The sequence below is a fragment of the Pezoporus occidentalis genome, unplaced genomic scaffold (assembly GCF_034315485.1).
Source record: "Pezoporus occidentalis ecotype Australia unplaced genomic scaffold, CSIRO_AGI_Poc_V1 ctg44, whole genome shotgun sequence".
Classification (NCBI taxonomy): domain Eukaryota; kingdom Metazoa; phylum Chordata; class Aves; order Psittaciformes; family Psittacidae; genus Pezoporus; species Pezoporus occidentalis.
In genome coordinates this window covers 987,776-1,003,818 of record NW_026915769.1, presented here as the reverse complement: position 1 = coordinate 1,003,818, position 16,043 = coordinate 987,776, and the positions used below count along the sequence as shown (strand labels likewise).

Below are 16,043 nucleotides of genomic sequence, written 5' to 3'. Positions count from 1 at the left end.
ACTGCAGCACGGCCTAGCTTGCCCAGTGCCTTGATTTCAAGCTGGTCTTGTTTTCCTGTGTCTGAGGCATTTTGCCGTTGCCAAAACTGTATGAAACTGTCCCAAGCAACTGGAAAACTAAAAGGAGGATAAAGCAAGGTTCAGTTTAAAACTGCTTGAGGACCAAAATCCTGTTACTAAATGTCACAAACAGCAGTAACTCTTCAGGAGGGTGTATTTATTTCTTTAATTTCTAGAGGACTGTCTCAGCACACTTCTGCTCCTAACCCTGAAGTGTGAGGTGTATGTTCTGGCTTGTTGTGTCAAGGCAACAGGCTGGGTTAAGCCCCCAAAATCATCCTTCAGCACTGAAGATCTTGTAGCTATTGCTCACCCATGACATCTTCCTGTTTCCCTGAACTAGTGCCAGCTTACTCTTTCCCAGCCTTTGCTTTTCTTTGCAATAGTAAAAGAGATAAATGAAGCTTCAAGGATTTCTTTGTTCCCCTCTGTATCTGTCCACTGCTTCAACCTGGAACATGTGTGAAAACAGCCTTCCCACCACCTGCATTCTGTGTGTTTTCACTCGCGCTTCTCACCCCTGCAAGGCTCTTCAGCTTTCATGCTGGCGTTGTCTTTGCCTTGTCCTTGTCCTCCTTTATTTGAAAACTTCTGAAAAATCAACATGTGCATTTTTCACTAAGCCTTGGAGCTTTCAATCTCTCTTCCTTAAGAGCTGGCAGCAGCGTGATGTAGGTTTGCATGTGATCTTTGTGGTGGGACTTGTGGGGGGCTTTATTACAACCTTGATTTCTGGTTGGTTTAGCCAGTGAACAGTCAGGATGGGAAGCATGGAGCTTCCAGTATGTAAATACCCTATGGAAGACAAGCATTTTAAGCACCAGGTCTGTGTTCTGACTCAGTGGCTGAGGTGCATGGATATATCCCTGCCTATTAATTTGAATTGTAGTTGATATTCACTTGGTCTGGTTGTCCCATCCCACATCTTTGGTGCTTTATTTTTCTCTAGAAATGAGAGCTCCAATACCTTTTCTGCTTGTTCAACCAGAAGCTTGTTTATACCAGACTTTGTCTGTAGGCAGACAGCTGTCTCCTGTTGGCGTGTGCAAGGCTTTAGCCTTCTATGCATGCTGGGGGAGGACAACTTCACAACACAGCAATAAATCAGCTCATTCTGGGGGTGAGAGGGAGTGGCTGTGTACAACTTGCCGGCCTGCTTCAGAACTGGCTTTTCACAAGCCTGTCTTGTCAGGAAAAGCACTCCTTGCACTTTTCTGCATTTCTTTAGAGCCTTCTGGTGTAACGATAGGTTGTTGTCTGATGAGCTCAAAACAAGCTGGATTAACCTCTCAATACTGAATGCTTTGGGGGAAAGCCATATGCAGGAAGCAGAAAGAACCACGGCTGGAGTATATCGTAGGAGGCAGGTGCTGTTTGCCCAGCCAGTAATTTAATGAGCTGCAGATGGTGATTCATTGAAGTTGTTTACTATGTTCCTGAGTGTAGTATTGGAAGAACGAAGACACTGGTCACCCTGCACCAATTCAGGTGCTGTGTAGTTCAGGCTTCCAACAACTCAACTGCTGAAAATCTATGTAATGCTTTTCACTGCTGAAATAGCTGTCCTCAAATATGTTTTTTAAGGTTTACAATGCTATATGGAAACAATTCATTCTGCTGTTCTTTAGGAAAGGGTAAAACTTCACCTTTGGGCAACAGACAGGAACTGCAGCTGGAGTGCAGCTTGTCTCCCTTGTGCCACTGCTCTCTAGCTTGTGTCTGAGGAGTGTTGCCAGCATGTACTTTTTTTCAAGACTGGAACTGGGAAATGTTTCCTTCCACGTTGAGCAGCTGTTTAAGGTTTTCTCCTAAATGTCAGATGAAGTCTTTTTCTAAACTTGGGAAGTAATGAGGTTATTGGTCTAGTGGGAAGTGTCCCTGCCCATGGCAGGGAGATTGGAACTAGATGGTCTTTAAGGTCCCTTCTGACCTGAACCAGCCTGTGATTCCATGATGTTCTCTAATACAAAGCTGCGACCACACTGGCTCCAACAGGCGCACTGCTGCAGCAGAGCAAGCCTAGGGAGGGAAGGTGCTGGCAGGCAGCAGGAGCATCAGTATCTTTTCTCATACAGTCACTGAAACAGAGCATGTTTTATTTTGCAGCACACTTTAGCATGTGGAAGCTGAGCAGTTTTGTTTAGTCTGTTCTACTGTCATCGGCATGAAAATCAACTGCATCACAAAAAGGTGAGGCTGAGTCACCTACACCTTTAGCAGGTATGTGCATGTGGTGTCAAACAGCTGTGTGCCACGTGTGGTTCTCCCTGCACACCATGGGGTTCTGGAAAGGTAAGTTTAGCAAGAGGTCTTCTGTTGACATCATAGAGAACCTACCTGACCACTTTAAACAGTCATAACAGGCGCTGGTTCCTTGGTGCTGGTTTGGGGATCAGTATGCGTGGGAGAGCATGCGGATCTTTCTAGGACAGCAATGAGGTGGTTTTGTTTGCACACTGTGTTAAATGGCTTCCTTCTGAGCCACTGCTCCTGTGACAGTTGTGCAGAGGGCTGGCAGCTTCCCAGCACCTACAGCTGGGCTCTTGCGTTTTCTTCTTTTGGTCTCTCATGGCAGATGCTGCTTCCAGAACTTAAGTGTTGCCGACAGCATGGTGTCAAAAAGGTTGGTAAAGGTGTCATGTTAAAATTGACTCCTCCACCACATAACTTCACTTCTGACTTAATCATTTCCGTAGTTCTCCTGTCTCATTCTTCCACTGTCATTGCATGCAACCTGTCATACTGTGACCAGCACAGTTGTTCTGTCAGCCAATTTAACTGCCTATCAGCATGAGACACTTGGATATCAGTGTCTCCAGAGAGAAAAAGTGCATGTTTTACACTCAAACAGGAGCTTTAGAAAGTCTTAATCGAAAAAGTGCTTTTAATGCTTAATGTTTGCAAAATAACATGAAAACTTTTAAAGCCAATGTAACTCGCACCTTGGTACCTACAAAGGGATCCTAGTAAACATAATTCTGTATGAAAGCAGGGCCATCAGTTCTGTATTTGAACCTAATCTTCTACTCCAATGCTCTTGTTTGAAATAGCTTTAGCTTTTTAAGTTTTTTACTTGTAAGAAGCAGCCCAGTTTATTTTCAAGCTGCCCCTTGGTTTTAGCTCAGCAAAATAGCTACTACGTGTATTTATGATTTAGCATGACATTTATTACCTGGTTTTAAACACCAAATCTGTGATACTGAAAACAAGATTCTCTTCAGAGAAATCATGGGGAAGTGGAGAAAACATGATGTTGTCATCTTATGAATGTAATCCACTCACGTTCTCATTTACATGACAGAGAAGCTGGAGTCTGAACTGTGCCAAAGTGGGTTCTTTTTAATCTTCAAGAAAAACCCTCAGCTGTTATATCCTGTCTGCACCAATGTTTTGATCCAAAAATCAAAGCCAGTGGACTGCTTAGTAAACACTGCCAGTGGTTCATTTGAAAGGTGGATAACTGCTTGTGTAGAAGAGACTGCTTGCTTTTCGAGAGAAAGTTAAGACTATACAGAGGATTCTTCTCTTGCTATATGGCCACATGAATAAAAGCACTACACTTGGCCTGCCTTCCCTGAAGTATAAAGATCAGCTGAGTCAATGGCAAAGACATTCTTTTTCTTGCATGTTACGGCCAAGGCTCACTGTGGATTCAATACCCTGTTTTAAGCATGAAGACATCCATGTTTTCAGTCAACTTTATTCATAAAATAAGTTTACTGTACAGTACACAATTCTAGCAATAAATTCTTTTCAAGCCATCTGCATTACAAAAATAACAGGTATGCAATGAAAAATAGTCACTCCACACACCGTGAAGGTTCTGTAAAATCCTAAAGTGATCAGGTCAGGGGGATGAAAGGGGAGAAGTATCAAATGTGAAGACTAGGAGTAGATAAATTAAGTCACATTTTTCTTTACAAAAATAAACACTAATCAAGCATTATTTCATAATAGAGCAACCTTAAGAACTGCCACAGACTAACACTCCCTCTCTGCTATACAGTGCTGGAGACTGTTCTTGAAAGGCAAACCAGAGTGTCAGCCAGGAAACAGTATTCAGCATTACATGGATATAAATGTCTGAGACCAGTCAATGGCTGAAAAGACATTTATAAAAGGAATCACTTAATCAAATGAACCCCAAACTTTTTGTGAGTTTGCAACAGCAAAATACTCCATTGAAAAAAAAGGGTAAGTCACCAGCTTGCAAGCTACAGCAGGAATGCAAAATCTAAATGAGAGCAGCATTGGCAAGGCTTTATAGATGCTAATAGCAGACAAGGCTGTTCTGTGCTTGAGCTCAAATGCTCCCCAAACAACTCCCACCAGGTGTTAAGTTTGGAAGTGGTTAAAACTTTTTGTTTTCCCATGTACATGAAAGTCCTCACTATATTCTTAAGCCTAGAAACAAGCTGAGGTGCTCTGGAAAGACAAATAGCAATTCCTCAACTTATTTTAAAAAAATGCTGTGAAAATTGGGATAGCATGAATTTATGTGTCCTTTCAACTGCATTTCTTCCCATCTGCATTGGTTCATTGAAAAACAGCATTTATTCTCTCTGCCAAACACTCCTTTGCCACCACTTCATTTTTGCTCTTAAAAGCACTATGGGAAGCAGGGCAGCAACAGAACAAAAATATTAAGTTCCCTATAAATGAGTTTATTGGGCCCTGGAAGTTCACCCTGAGAGCTGGGGTGAGTTTACCTTGAATCCAGGGAAGCTGTACTGAGTCAAAGGGAAGTTACATTTGAAAATGACACACTTCGAAGTGTTTGGTGCTTAATTCTTTCTGCATTGTTGCAACTGAAAAACAAATCTGATTAACAGTTGATTTCAGAATAGAGGTTCAACTTACTTTGCTGCATGATGTATTAAATAGCCAAAATACTCAACTGCAGGTGGCATTTATAGATCTGCAGTTGTCTGTGGTTGAAAGCTTTCACTCTGCTGCTATTGAGTATGCTTTCCAAGGAAAGAATAAATTAATGTGCTGGATAAAAAGTGATGATATCCATCAAAAGTAGGAGTGTTCTTGCTGCCTAGACCAAGAAGGGATAGTCAGACAAACAAAAGCCAAATATCAATTATTTTGGCATCTCTTTACTACAGGCCTACCTTGCGTAGCACATCTATCAGATCTGCATACAACATCAGCTGCACTTTGATCTAGAAAAGCTAATTCCTTTTCACTTCTGCAAGTATTGCAGGATTAGAAGGGAGCAGTCTATTTGTCAGTATAGCATAGTGAAACTTTCCCTAGTGCAAATATACACGTACCTCAAACTTACTTAAAAACCTTCCTGATGAATATTTAGTACTTAAAATTGAAAAATGAAGAGTACTAACTGCAGGCTGCCAACTAATTGCAAAAATGCTGCTGCTGCTGCACAGGTGCTTTCAAATTGCCATTTCCCAATCCGAGAAGAAATAAATGGAACTACTGTGGCTTCTTGCTTCTAGAGAACTGAGCCTGCTTTTCTCTCTTAAAAGTAAAAGCCTAAGGAAGAATTATAGTGTGCTACCTGTGTTCCAGAAGCAAACAAAGCAGGAGCAGCTCTTTTCATGTTTTGAAAATACAATTAAGTAGACATTTTTTAAAGAATTGTGTTCAATTTAAACAAAGAAATATTGAAAAGCAAAACCATGGCTTCTGTTTGGACAATCAACCTTATATTTGAACAGGCTAAATCACAGACATCCTTATGTTTTAGGCTGCCTGTGCACCCTTTCCATTAACCAGGTTTGTTGCAACATGAGAATCTATTAAAAACATATTAAAAGGAAAAAAACATGATGTGGACCATGCACAAAGCATATTCAGAAGTTACTAGTTTTTAGCGAGCGATGAGACTTTAAAGCTTACCTTCATTATGTAACAGGCACACTGAAACTTTTTATGAACAAGAATTTAGCTAAATTCTGTGAAATCTTGTCTTTTATCTGTAAAATGATGTCATATAAAAAGAATTTCCAATGGGGTAAGTGCATGAATCCATTTCCTATGAAAGTTAGATCTATGGCAATTAAGTCTGTCCCTAAGGCTTTTGTAGAATACCAATTGTAATTTGTCTTACACAGTATAAAAGCCACTAAACTGGAGTTTAAGATGCATTAGCTTGCTGGTGCCCTATTCAGTAACAAGTGCTTGACAAGTGACCCCTGATACTCAGTTTGTAAAGTGTGCAATTGAAGCTTGTGGGCTTCCACAGTCTTCAGCTTTTCCTCAGGCTCAAATCGCTGCTTGTTACTAATCCTGACAGAGATGTGCTCTCTGATGCATCTTCTTTCTTGAGGTTCAGAAATGATTCTCTGGTTATTTGAAGAATTTCTCTCAGGCCTTTGTTTTCCTGCTGTAACCAGAGAAAGAAAAAGGTATTTAAGAGAACTCCAGAAAGAAGTCAAGATAACTCCATTAACAACCTCCCCTCTACTCCAAACATATGTAAAAGGATTAAAATACTGATATGCAGTCAGGTGGTGCTATGTTACTTTTTAAAACTGAGAACTTTAGGTTTCCGACTCTCTTGCTCTCTTGAATGGGCATTAAGCATTAAAAAAAAAACCTCAAAACACAAAGATAGGTAAGAAAAGAGTAACTAAGTTACATTTAAAAGTAACATTGTTCTTTCCACACACACTGTCCCATAATTAACTGCTTTGCTAGCACTTAATCAAAGAGCAAAACTGTGGCTCCTCCAATGCTAAGCAACTGAGGATCTCCCCAAAGGCACAAAATTATTACTAAAAAACTAATCATATTTAAAAGCCAAAGGTGTGGATATTATTATTTGCACCCTAGTGTCTCATCAGGATGAATCTGTATTATTTCCTAGCTTTTGGTTACATTCCTAGAGACTTCAAAAAAAGAGAAAGCTTAAGCCAATATGTATATTCTTCATCATCAGACATCAGTGACTGGTATCACTATGCAAGACTTGAGGAGAGGACAGAGGGGAAAACAGCACTCCAGCCCTCCAACAAGGAAAGTGCAACAAAATAGCAGTGTGAGTGACTGATAAAGTAACTCATAGGAGATAGAGTAACCGAACAGAAACAACTGTGTTAATATTTACTGCCTTGCTCTTGGCAAGGCAGTTTTGATTTTGTACTTACCTCCAGCTGAAGGATTCGTTCCTGCTCTTTACAACCATGCTTTTCATCAATTTCAATGGCTTTCCTCATTACTGCCGCCATTTCTGTAATTTGGTCCACATGTACTTGCAGCTCCTACAACATAAAAAAAGTAAACAATGACAGTGGGTGTTGGTTGATAAGAAGCTCAACATGATCCAGCAGTGCGTATTTGCAGCCCTGAAAACAACCATGTGCTGGGCTGCATCAAAAGGAGTGTAACCAGCAGGTCAAGCAAGGTGATTCTGCCCCTCTGCTCTGCTGTTGTGAGACTCCACCTGAAGTACTGCGTTCAGCTGTGAGGTCCCAAACATTAAAAGGACATGGAACTGCTGGGAGCAAATACAGAGGAGGTCACAAAGATGCTCAGAGGGCTGGAGCACCTCTGCCATGAAGACAGGCTGAGAGAGTTGGGCTTGTTCAGCCTGGAGAAGAGAAGGCTCAGGGGAGACCTTATATAATGGTCTTCCAGTACCTAAAGGGGGACTACAAGAAATCTTGGAGAGGGGCTTTTTACAAGTGCACGTAGGGATAGGACAAGGGAGAATGGCTTTAAACTGACAGAGGGGAGATTTAGATTAGGAGTTCTGTGAGGGTGCTGAGGCACTGGCACAGGTTGCCCAGAGAAGCTATGGCTGCCCCACCGCTGACAGCGATCAAGGCCAGGTTGGATGGGGCTTGGAGCAACCTGGTCTAGTGGAAGGTGTCCCTGCCCATAAGCAGAAGGGTTGGAACTAGATGGCCTTTAAGGTCGTTTCCAACCCAAACCATTCTGTGATTCTATGACAGTAGAGTTTGAATAAAGAACAAGTTGAGGAAAAGGCAGTGAAAAATAAAAGCTTTTGGAAACACCATTAAAATATTTGTTTTCACTGACCACCTATCATGCCAGCCTATTTGTGTCTGACCTGACCTTTGGACAAAATTCACCACAGCTACTAACTAATATTGGGAAAAGCAGAACAGTAGACTGAAACAAGGAACAGTATAGACTAAAGTTAAATCCCACCTTTAAATTACGAATTTGAATGGAGGTCCACCCATCTAGCAGATGATCAGCTTGCCTTTAAGCTATCAGAAACGATTAAGCTATCATAAAGAACTGCCTCACTTGGAATCATAAACTTGATGTGACCCAAATATACTTTACTAGAAGAAACATCAGCCCTTTCCATCCTTTCCTCTCTGGCACCTCAATTGCTAACACTGTTGTTCAGCTGTTTACTTATTAAACACCCACTCAGAGCAGAGGAGAGGAAGGGGGAGGGATGGGGGTAGAACTTGCTGTAAATCTTTATTTTCTTCTCAGTTGCCACTGAAGGTGATCATAAGAGACTTTTTTTTTTTTTTCCCATCAAAAACCTAAATTTACCTTGAAGCTGTGATCAGTGGTAAAGAACGAGTTAGTGAGGATGTACCCTTCAGAAGGGCTGGGAAGGAGGTAGTGGGTTTTAGATATACTGACTACTGTCCTCCCTGCTTCCTACTTTGCCAGCTTACATGGTCTGTTGATCAATATGATTCAGGACCTATTCCGAGGTCACTAGTGTTAGACCAGATGCTAAAACAAATGTGTAGAGTTCTACTCTGGAAAGCACATGTGCAAAACTTAAATGCTTACAGCCAAAGAATACAATGAAAGTGTTTCTTTACAAAGATAGCCTCAAACATCTACGAACACTTTTTGCATTTCTCTCCTTTCTGTTTGCCACATACCTCATTCACAATAGTTTACAAAAATACTGCTTAACAACACTTTGCTTTTCTAGTTTTCAAAAGCCATAAAAGGCAGCAACCTTTCACCAGCAACTTCCATCACCCTTTAAGCACCTCAGGCTGCCCTAGATTCTACTCAGCAATCCTGATCAGTACCGAAACAAGGGTTGAAGCAGGAAAGAAGTGTATGTTCAGTTACTCACCATTCAAAAGGGCCTTTAAATATCTCAGGTTTACTAATTATTTGTTGGAGTCACAAGCAAGAGAAGTGGTAATTCGTTGTCCCCCTGCTCTCGGAGGGACGGAGAGGAGAACCGAAAAGAATGCAACTCCCACAGGTTGAGATAAGAACAGTTTAGTAACTAAGGTATAACACAAATCACTACTGCTACCACCAATGATAATAATGATCAAGGAAATAACAAGGGAAGAGAATACATCATCTCACCACCAGCCGACTGATAACTCGCCCCCCCCAGCCCGACCAAGCTCGATACCTCCTCCAACCCTGCAGTCCCCCAGCCCTTCCGGCTAACTCCCAGTTACATCCTGGGCATGACGTGCTGTGGTATGGAATACCTCTTTGGTCAGTTTGGGTCAGGTGTCCTAGAATATCCTTGGCCAAACCTTCACTAAGCTTATTTGTTGCACTGCACAAGCATACCAAGAAGGGGAAGTTAAAGGACACCAGTCTAAATGTCTGAATTACTAAGTTCTGTGTTCTGTGGAAGTATAATAAGGTGGTTGCCTTAAAGACTGAAGCAAAACAAAAGAAGTAGATACAGTAATGAAATGCTACTTTTTGAAAGCTTAAATAAATGAGAAGCCAGTAAGGTTGACTTGACTGATCAAGTTCCTGATCATGTTTCATGGACTGGACTAGAAAAATTAGGACTTGGTAGTACATTGATACAAAACCTGAGACAAATTAACTGATCCACTACAAACTAACTGAAGTATTACCCAAGAAAAACAAAGGAAAAATAAACCACAACTAAACGATTAAGTTATTACCTTGGAATGCTGCTCTTTTAACTTCATTATTATACTTGGATCATCCTTTTTGCTCGCCATTAGCAACCTAAACATCTGTTCTCTGTACTTGCTCATTATGAGTTCCAGAGCAGACTGGTGTTCTTCAAGAGATGTGCGCAGTTCTACCAAAATAATTTTCATTTCAGTTAGAGCTTAACAGAGAAGAACTAAAACAAAATACAAAAGCACTTCAGCTTAAGAAAACTGAAATAAGCCCTTAATGAAGTGCTCCCTCTCCTTGCACCATAAAATCTGTGTAGGCTCTGCAGATGTCTTCAGTGGTGACTGCCCTGGGAAAATTCTTGTCAGAAACAGACGTCTTTTGTTAATACAACTTCATACCCAATCCCTTTAGGTGACATAAGCCATGTTGAGTGTAGCTGAGCAGCTTTACTCTAGCCACTATAAGCAACACTGTACAAAAGCTAGAAAGAAGTTACAGATCTGTTTTAATCTGGCAAATAAGAGTTAAAAAATGCTCGTGTTCAAAATATACTAAGTCAAAGGACAAACGCTCAAGATAAGATGAGATTCATACAAATCAAGATCATTGAAATCTTTGCTGAATATAACTGTTGGTATTCCAGGAAGAATGGTATTCCAGGAAGAACAGTTAATTCCTAGAGTACAGAATTCCAGAAGGAATTGTGCTACCGTGCTTACCCTACAACTTCTCCTGACTGCTCCTAAATTGGTTATTTTTAGCAGTGGGAAACACATATCCAAATAGATACCTTTATTGCAGAATTAAGTTCTATTTATCTCACTTGTGCTAAACATTAGATAAGGACTGAAAAAGTAATTTTCCACAACTCTCACTTTCTGTCAATCATAGTTCCAGTGGCTGGACATTAGAACTTTTTATTAGATTGTGTTATAATCAGTTAAACTGACAAATTAAGACTAGAAGAAAAACTTCAACAGCAGTTTTTTTGAGAACAGAGCAGTGGTGAAAGTGTCACCGATTCCAGTGGTGCAGGTTGGAACTTGAAAACGACAGAGTATCATTTTACCTTTATTTTCCTGTTGCAGTTCCCTAATCTGCCTGTTTTCTTGTTGGATACCCATCACTAACGTAGACCGAGGACGATGTCTTGCTACTTCATTAAGCTCTTGAATTTCTTCTTGGTACTAGTTATTGGAAAAACAAAACCAAAACAAACCAGCCACAACATATTTGAGTAACCAAAGGCAAGCATTAATCAGCAAATCACAAAGGAGCAGTTCTATTGTCAGTCAAAGTCTGTAACTTGTAAGATAATGCTTGGTTCTAAATAATAGTGTTAAACAAACAAACAGAAACCCTTCTGGAGGTATCGCTAGCATACTGCCCTTTAGAGACACAAAAGTATCACCTTTGTTTCACACAAGTTTCATACCTTAGATGTGTGCAGTGGGCATTAGTTAACCCTCAATTAATGCAGGTCAAGCTCACCATCAAGTAATTTAAAACTGATATACATACGGTAAAGAAATCCACGAGGTATTAACCTCTAGATATTTACTGTGGCTTCCCAATACCTTAAACCACAAGGCTGTATAGGTACAAGTCCTGTGGACCTGAACTCTCAGGTCTGTGGATCCTGGCTCTCAACAAATGGGTAAGTTTAATGCGCTCAGTTTGAAGTCATGAAGCCTCTGCATGACTGGTTTTACAGGGATGAAGCACATACAGGATTTTATTACTTTATAGGCCCATTAACACATCCTGTGGTCTATTAAAATGACAGGATGAACTCTCATATGGAAAGTCATTAGACACCTTTATGTTTTTCCAGGAGTTTTCTGGTGAAAAATCTAATGACCTGCCTTGAATAGCTAACATCAGAATGGAACTGATCGCAAAAAAAAAAAAAGCCTAAGAAGCTAATTTGAAACAAAAGGAGGCAGTGATAGGTTAAAAGTATTCTGAACAGAAGAAAGCATGACTGGGCCTCTGCACGATTATATGTGCATGTTGTAATTAATAAAACAAGTAGTTTCACAGCAGAGCAAAACACAAGCCACCATACAATGGGTTTGTAAGATACCAATTGAATTTCTAACAGTGTTCTTCAAATAAATGCCAGTTTCAATATTTAAGGTAGAGTTACAGAAAACTTCTTCACAGGATTGAACTAAATATATAAACAACCTATTTTTAGATTATAGTCACACCTCTAATGAAAATATGATAGTGTTAAAGGATTAATCAAATAACACACTAGTTTTACACTGTACAGTAGCACATAAAAATTATCTTAAACTATGTGTTTCCATGTGGCTCTCTTAAGGGAGGAAACAAAAGTTGGAAAACAAACCTGTTTCATTGCTTCAACCCGTTTGTTAAGAGCTGTAGTCTGTTCAATCAGAGCTTCTGCTGCATTGTCATGCTCCCTCAGCCGTTCCACCAGTGCTTTCGCATCTGCTAAGGCTTTTTCGATTGTGCAACTCATTTCTGAAGATTAGAAACATGTTATTTTCACACCACCACCTGTTTGCTAAACAGTGAACAGCTATCTATGTGAAATATAGACATATATTTCTAGACTAAAGCAGCTGAATAAACCTTTGCCTCAGAAACATCCATTTTGTAGTATTTTATGAGTAGGAAGAAATTATGCCTCAAGTACACACTAAAGTCTTCCTTTTCTTTTCCTCCTTTTTAACTGCTGTTGAGACCACATATCAGAGCAAGGAAATGAAAGTAAACTTTATGTTTTGAGGAGAGTATTAGCATACCAAATGCCAAAGTAAAACTATTGAACATATGCAAGAGCATATATGCATGTTCTTCTGTAAGTAGCAGAGAAAAAAAATGATTACAAAACTATTTCAGTTTTCAGTACTACCTATTTTTTTTTAATGTGCCCTCCTACCAGTCAGATGTACTTCAAGATATTTAAGAAGCAGAACTCCTGCACAAAAGACAATGCTAAAGGTCTAAAGTGGACTGGAAGATTTTGACGCATTAAATCAGCAGAGAAAGAAGAGCTCAAACTGACAGAATAGATACTTCGGTCATAAACAGAAACCTAAAGGCTCATGTCTTCTTCATGTCTGTAAAAAGAACACAAACATCATGTTTCACTGCATGGAATGGAACTGTAAAGTTTTCAGCAGGATAAAGACAGCAACTCAGCTAAGAAAAAGAGCTGACTGCACAGCTAAAATACCAGCCTTCTAATTGCAGTAGCTAGCAGAAATTACCTATAGTTAGAATTGCTAAACTTGCAAAACACTTGTGTATACCAGCATTTCCAAACTACTGGCCTTTACACTGAATTTTGTCATGCTCCCGCTTGACAGACCAAGTTTCAAGACTGAGATTTTCAACCTAAGTTTTTGTTTTCTTTCAAGAAAACTGGTCCTTTTTCTACTAAAAAGGAAAACTGCTTAAACTTCTTGAACTGCTCTTGAGCAATCAGAGAGCAATGACAGAGGTTTACTAGTTATGGTCCTTACTGATACAAGACTCAAGATTTGTTTCAGGAAACTTCCCAAGGTACTGAAAGAATCAACTAAATCCATTCCTTAGCCAGGCCGCTTGGTAAAGGAGGGATGTTTTTAAGCATAAAAGGTTAATGAGCCTTTCCTTAGCTACAGAGAAGAAAAAATTGCTCCACATTGATTTTCTAACTCTCTTAGGCACCTTTGTAAATCATTTTACGCAAGCCTGAGGAAACCCTCCCATTTTCCTCACCTGAGCTTTTCCCACTGTCCTGAGTAGGTAGTACAAGTAAGGGTATTTCAAACCCCAGAAATGCCACCATTCCCCTCAAAAGATTTACAAACAGTAGGAATAACCAGTCCTCATGCACTAAGGTGGGGGAAAACTGAGCAAGACAGGAGCAGGGTATGGAAAGTTCTCTCTGAAGAGCTCTCAGGCACCCAGAATATCCTGCAAGGTCTAACCTTTCAACATTTTAATTGGGTAATTTCACTAGCTCTGAGGAGGACATGTAACACAAAAGCATTTACTTCACTTTTTCTGTGAACTAGAGAAGGGTCTTTCACAGACCATGCCATCACAGAAAGGTTGAGACTTGTTTGCTGATAAAGGAGCTTCAGCAAGTGAGCTTCCTGTATGCACAGAGCACAACGGTTTCAACCTGTGTTTGCTGTGATCCATGTGTTATCAAAACCATCAGTATTTCGTCATGTACAAGTTTCCTATTAGACATTCATAATGTTAAATCCTTCCTGTTTACAAACTAGAGTTTTCATTTTAATTTCCATATGATGTGTGTATGTAGTTGAGGTATCAAGTTCTTCAGCAGACTGATGTGTTATCACATTTATTCTATCTGGTTTAGCTATTTTAAATATTATGTGGAAAGGAATCATACTGCATCGTTTTCAAGGATGTGCTTTTCTTGCTCCTCATTTCTCCTCCCAGTTCTGGTCTCAGATTCTCACTGGACTACAAAAACATCACAGGCAAAAGATGACCTTCCACACTAGCTGGCTAAGCTGTTACAGAAATTGATTTAATCAGATCCATATTTAAGGAGAATTTGAAGAGCAGTCTTTAACTCAATTCACAGGTCATGAATTCTCTAGCAAGTATAAAACAAAGCCTCTCCATGAGCTTGGAATCTATCTGGCACTCAGACTACAATGCAGTTAACACCTCTGATAATTTGTATGCACCAACATAAATTTTTAAACACAGGGCACATGCCTGTGCACTCATTTTGACCCAACCCAGCCACACGAGATGAAAAGAAACCCGTCTGCAGCAAAGCCACTGGCATTCTTTTCCACAGCGAGTGAGTTGGGGAAGACATGTGTGCCCTGTGCAGAACCCACAGTGATAATCCACTGTAACCATGCAGGAGGTTCAGCAGGCCCACCTCCTGTTTTCAGGCAGGATTTTTACTTCAGAAAGGAGAATCGTTATTTCTATCATAGTAATTCATAGTGGCTCCAAATCTTGATCATTATTCCTGTGCGCAAGAGACTGGCCCTAATTCTTGGAATTCACTCTAGTTGCTCATCTGGCTGCCTGTGGAAAACAAATCTTTTGTCTTATCCTAAAATAGATCCAAATCTGTGAGCTAACCTGGACGTTTGGGGAAACCCCCCAATTAATCAAATATAATTGACTTATATTAATTCTTATTGCATATTATTCTTTTAATGAGCATGAGGAATATAGCTGCTAAATTTGGTGGTTCCTGACCTCTATCCTACAAGACATGCCCAGCTGCAAAGAGATTTGTTAGGCTGCAATCTTACCAACAGGGTCAACAGGTAGCAAGAGCAACAACTCAGAACAGCATAGCAATACTGGTACTGCATATTCATGTCCTGTCACTTCCTGCTATTTCCTAATTGCTTTCATTATCAAATTTGGCCGCCCTTTAAAAAATAAGCAACAAACCAACAGCAAAGAATAAAGATTTTTGCGCTGCTATTGCCTTCCTCTAGTTTTCCGTCGCTTTTTTTGTATCCTTACAGAAAACTACCTTTCCCAGTAGCTTAGTGCATTGGATCGCCCCTCTCCACGGTGACCAGTCCAGCAGGGCCGAACCTCGCCACGGTTTCTACTTGCTCCAGGCTGGGTGTAGATGCCCATGAGCACTCTCCGGGACAAAGCCGAGCCTTCACCGCGGCGCCCCGCAGCGCAACGCGCTACAGGAGCCTCCCAAAGCACACACAGGCCCGGACCATAAACGGTGCCGGGGCGGCGCACGGCCACACGCCGGGCACACCTGCGGGCACCCCGTCGCTCGGCACCGGGGAGCGTGGGCCGCCGAGGCCTCCAACGCTAAGGCACAGGAGTCAGGACTGTCGCGACACGGCGGACACAAGAAGACTGACAAAGGCTCCCTCGCCTAGCGCCCGTCTTGATATCACGGCCCCCGGTGTACCCCCACACCAGCCCACTGAACTCCTAAGTGCCCGGCGACACCCACCATCCCCCTCCCAAGCGCCCCTTCCCCGCTTATCAGCACTCACTCATGGCCGGCGGCTGCTGCAGCGCCCGGCGCCGGGGGTGCAGCCCCGACCGGCGCGGACTGGCCCGCCCCGCTGTCAAATGGCGGCGGGCCGGACGGCTGAGGCGGAGAGGGGGTTGGGCCGGCGTGAGGCGGCGAGCGGGCTCCCTGCGCC

General features: G+C 41.3%; 1 protein-coding gene across 1 annotated transcript; it reads right to left on the bottom strand.

The window, feature by feature from the left end:
• Positions 1-3,744: 3,744 nt before the first annotated feature.
• Positions 3,745-16,004, bottom strand: FGFR1OP2 (FGFR1 oncogene partner 2). The gene is made up of 6 exons (XM_062634816.1): positions 15,891-16,004; positions 12,248-12,384; positions 10,961-11,078; positions 9,927-10,069; positions 7,179-7,292; positions 3,745-6,415 (listed from the first exon to the last, which is right to left on the bottom strand). Exons 1-6 carry the CDS (start codon positions 15,892-15,894, stop codon positions 6,278-6,280), a joined length of 654 nt encoding a protein of 217 aa, XP_062490800.1. The 5' UTR covers positions 15,895-16,004; the 3' UTR covers positions 3,745-6,277.
• Positions 16,005-16,043: the final 39 nt, after the last annotated feature.

Excerpts from the sequence above, each read along its gene's own strand:
- FGFR1OP2 (XM_062634816.1), bottom strand. Across the intron at positions 7,293-9,926 it reads TAAAAGAGCAGCATTCCAAG|GAGCTGCAAGTACATGTGGA; the intron begins GTAATAACTTAA and ends TTTATGTTGTAG. Across the intron at positions 6,416-7,178 it reads AACGAATCCTTCAGCTGGAG|CAGGAAAACAAAGGCCTGAG; the intron begins GTAAGTACAAAA and ends CTCTGGTTACAG.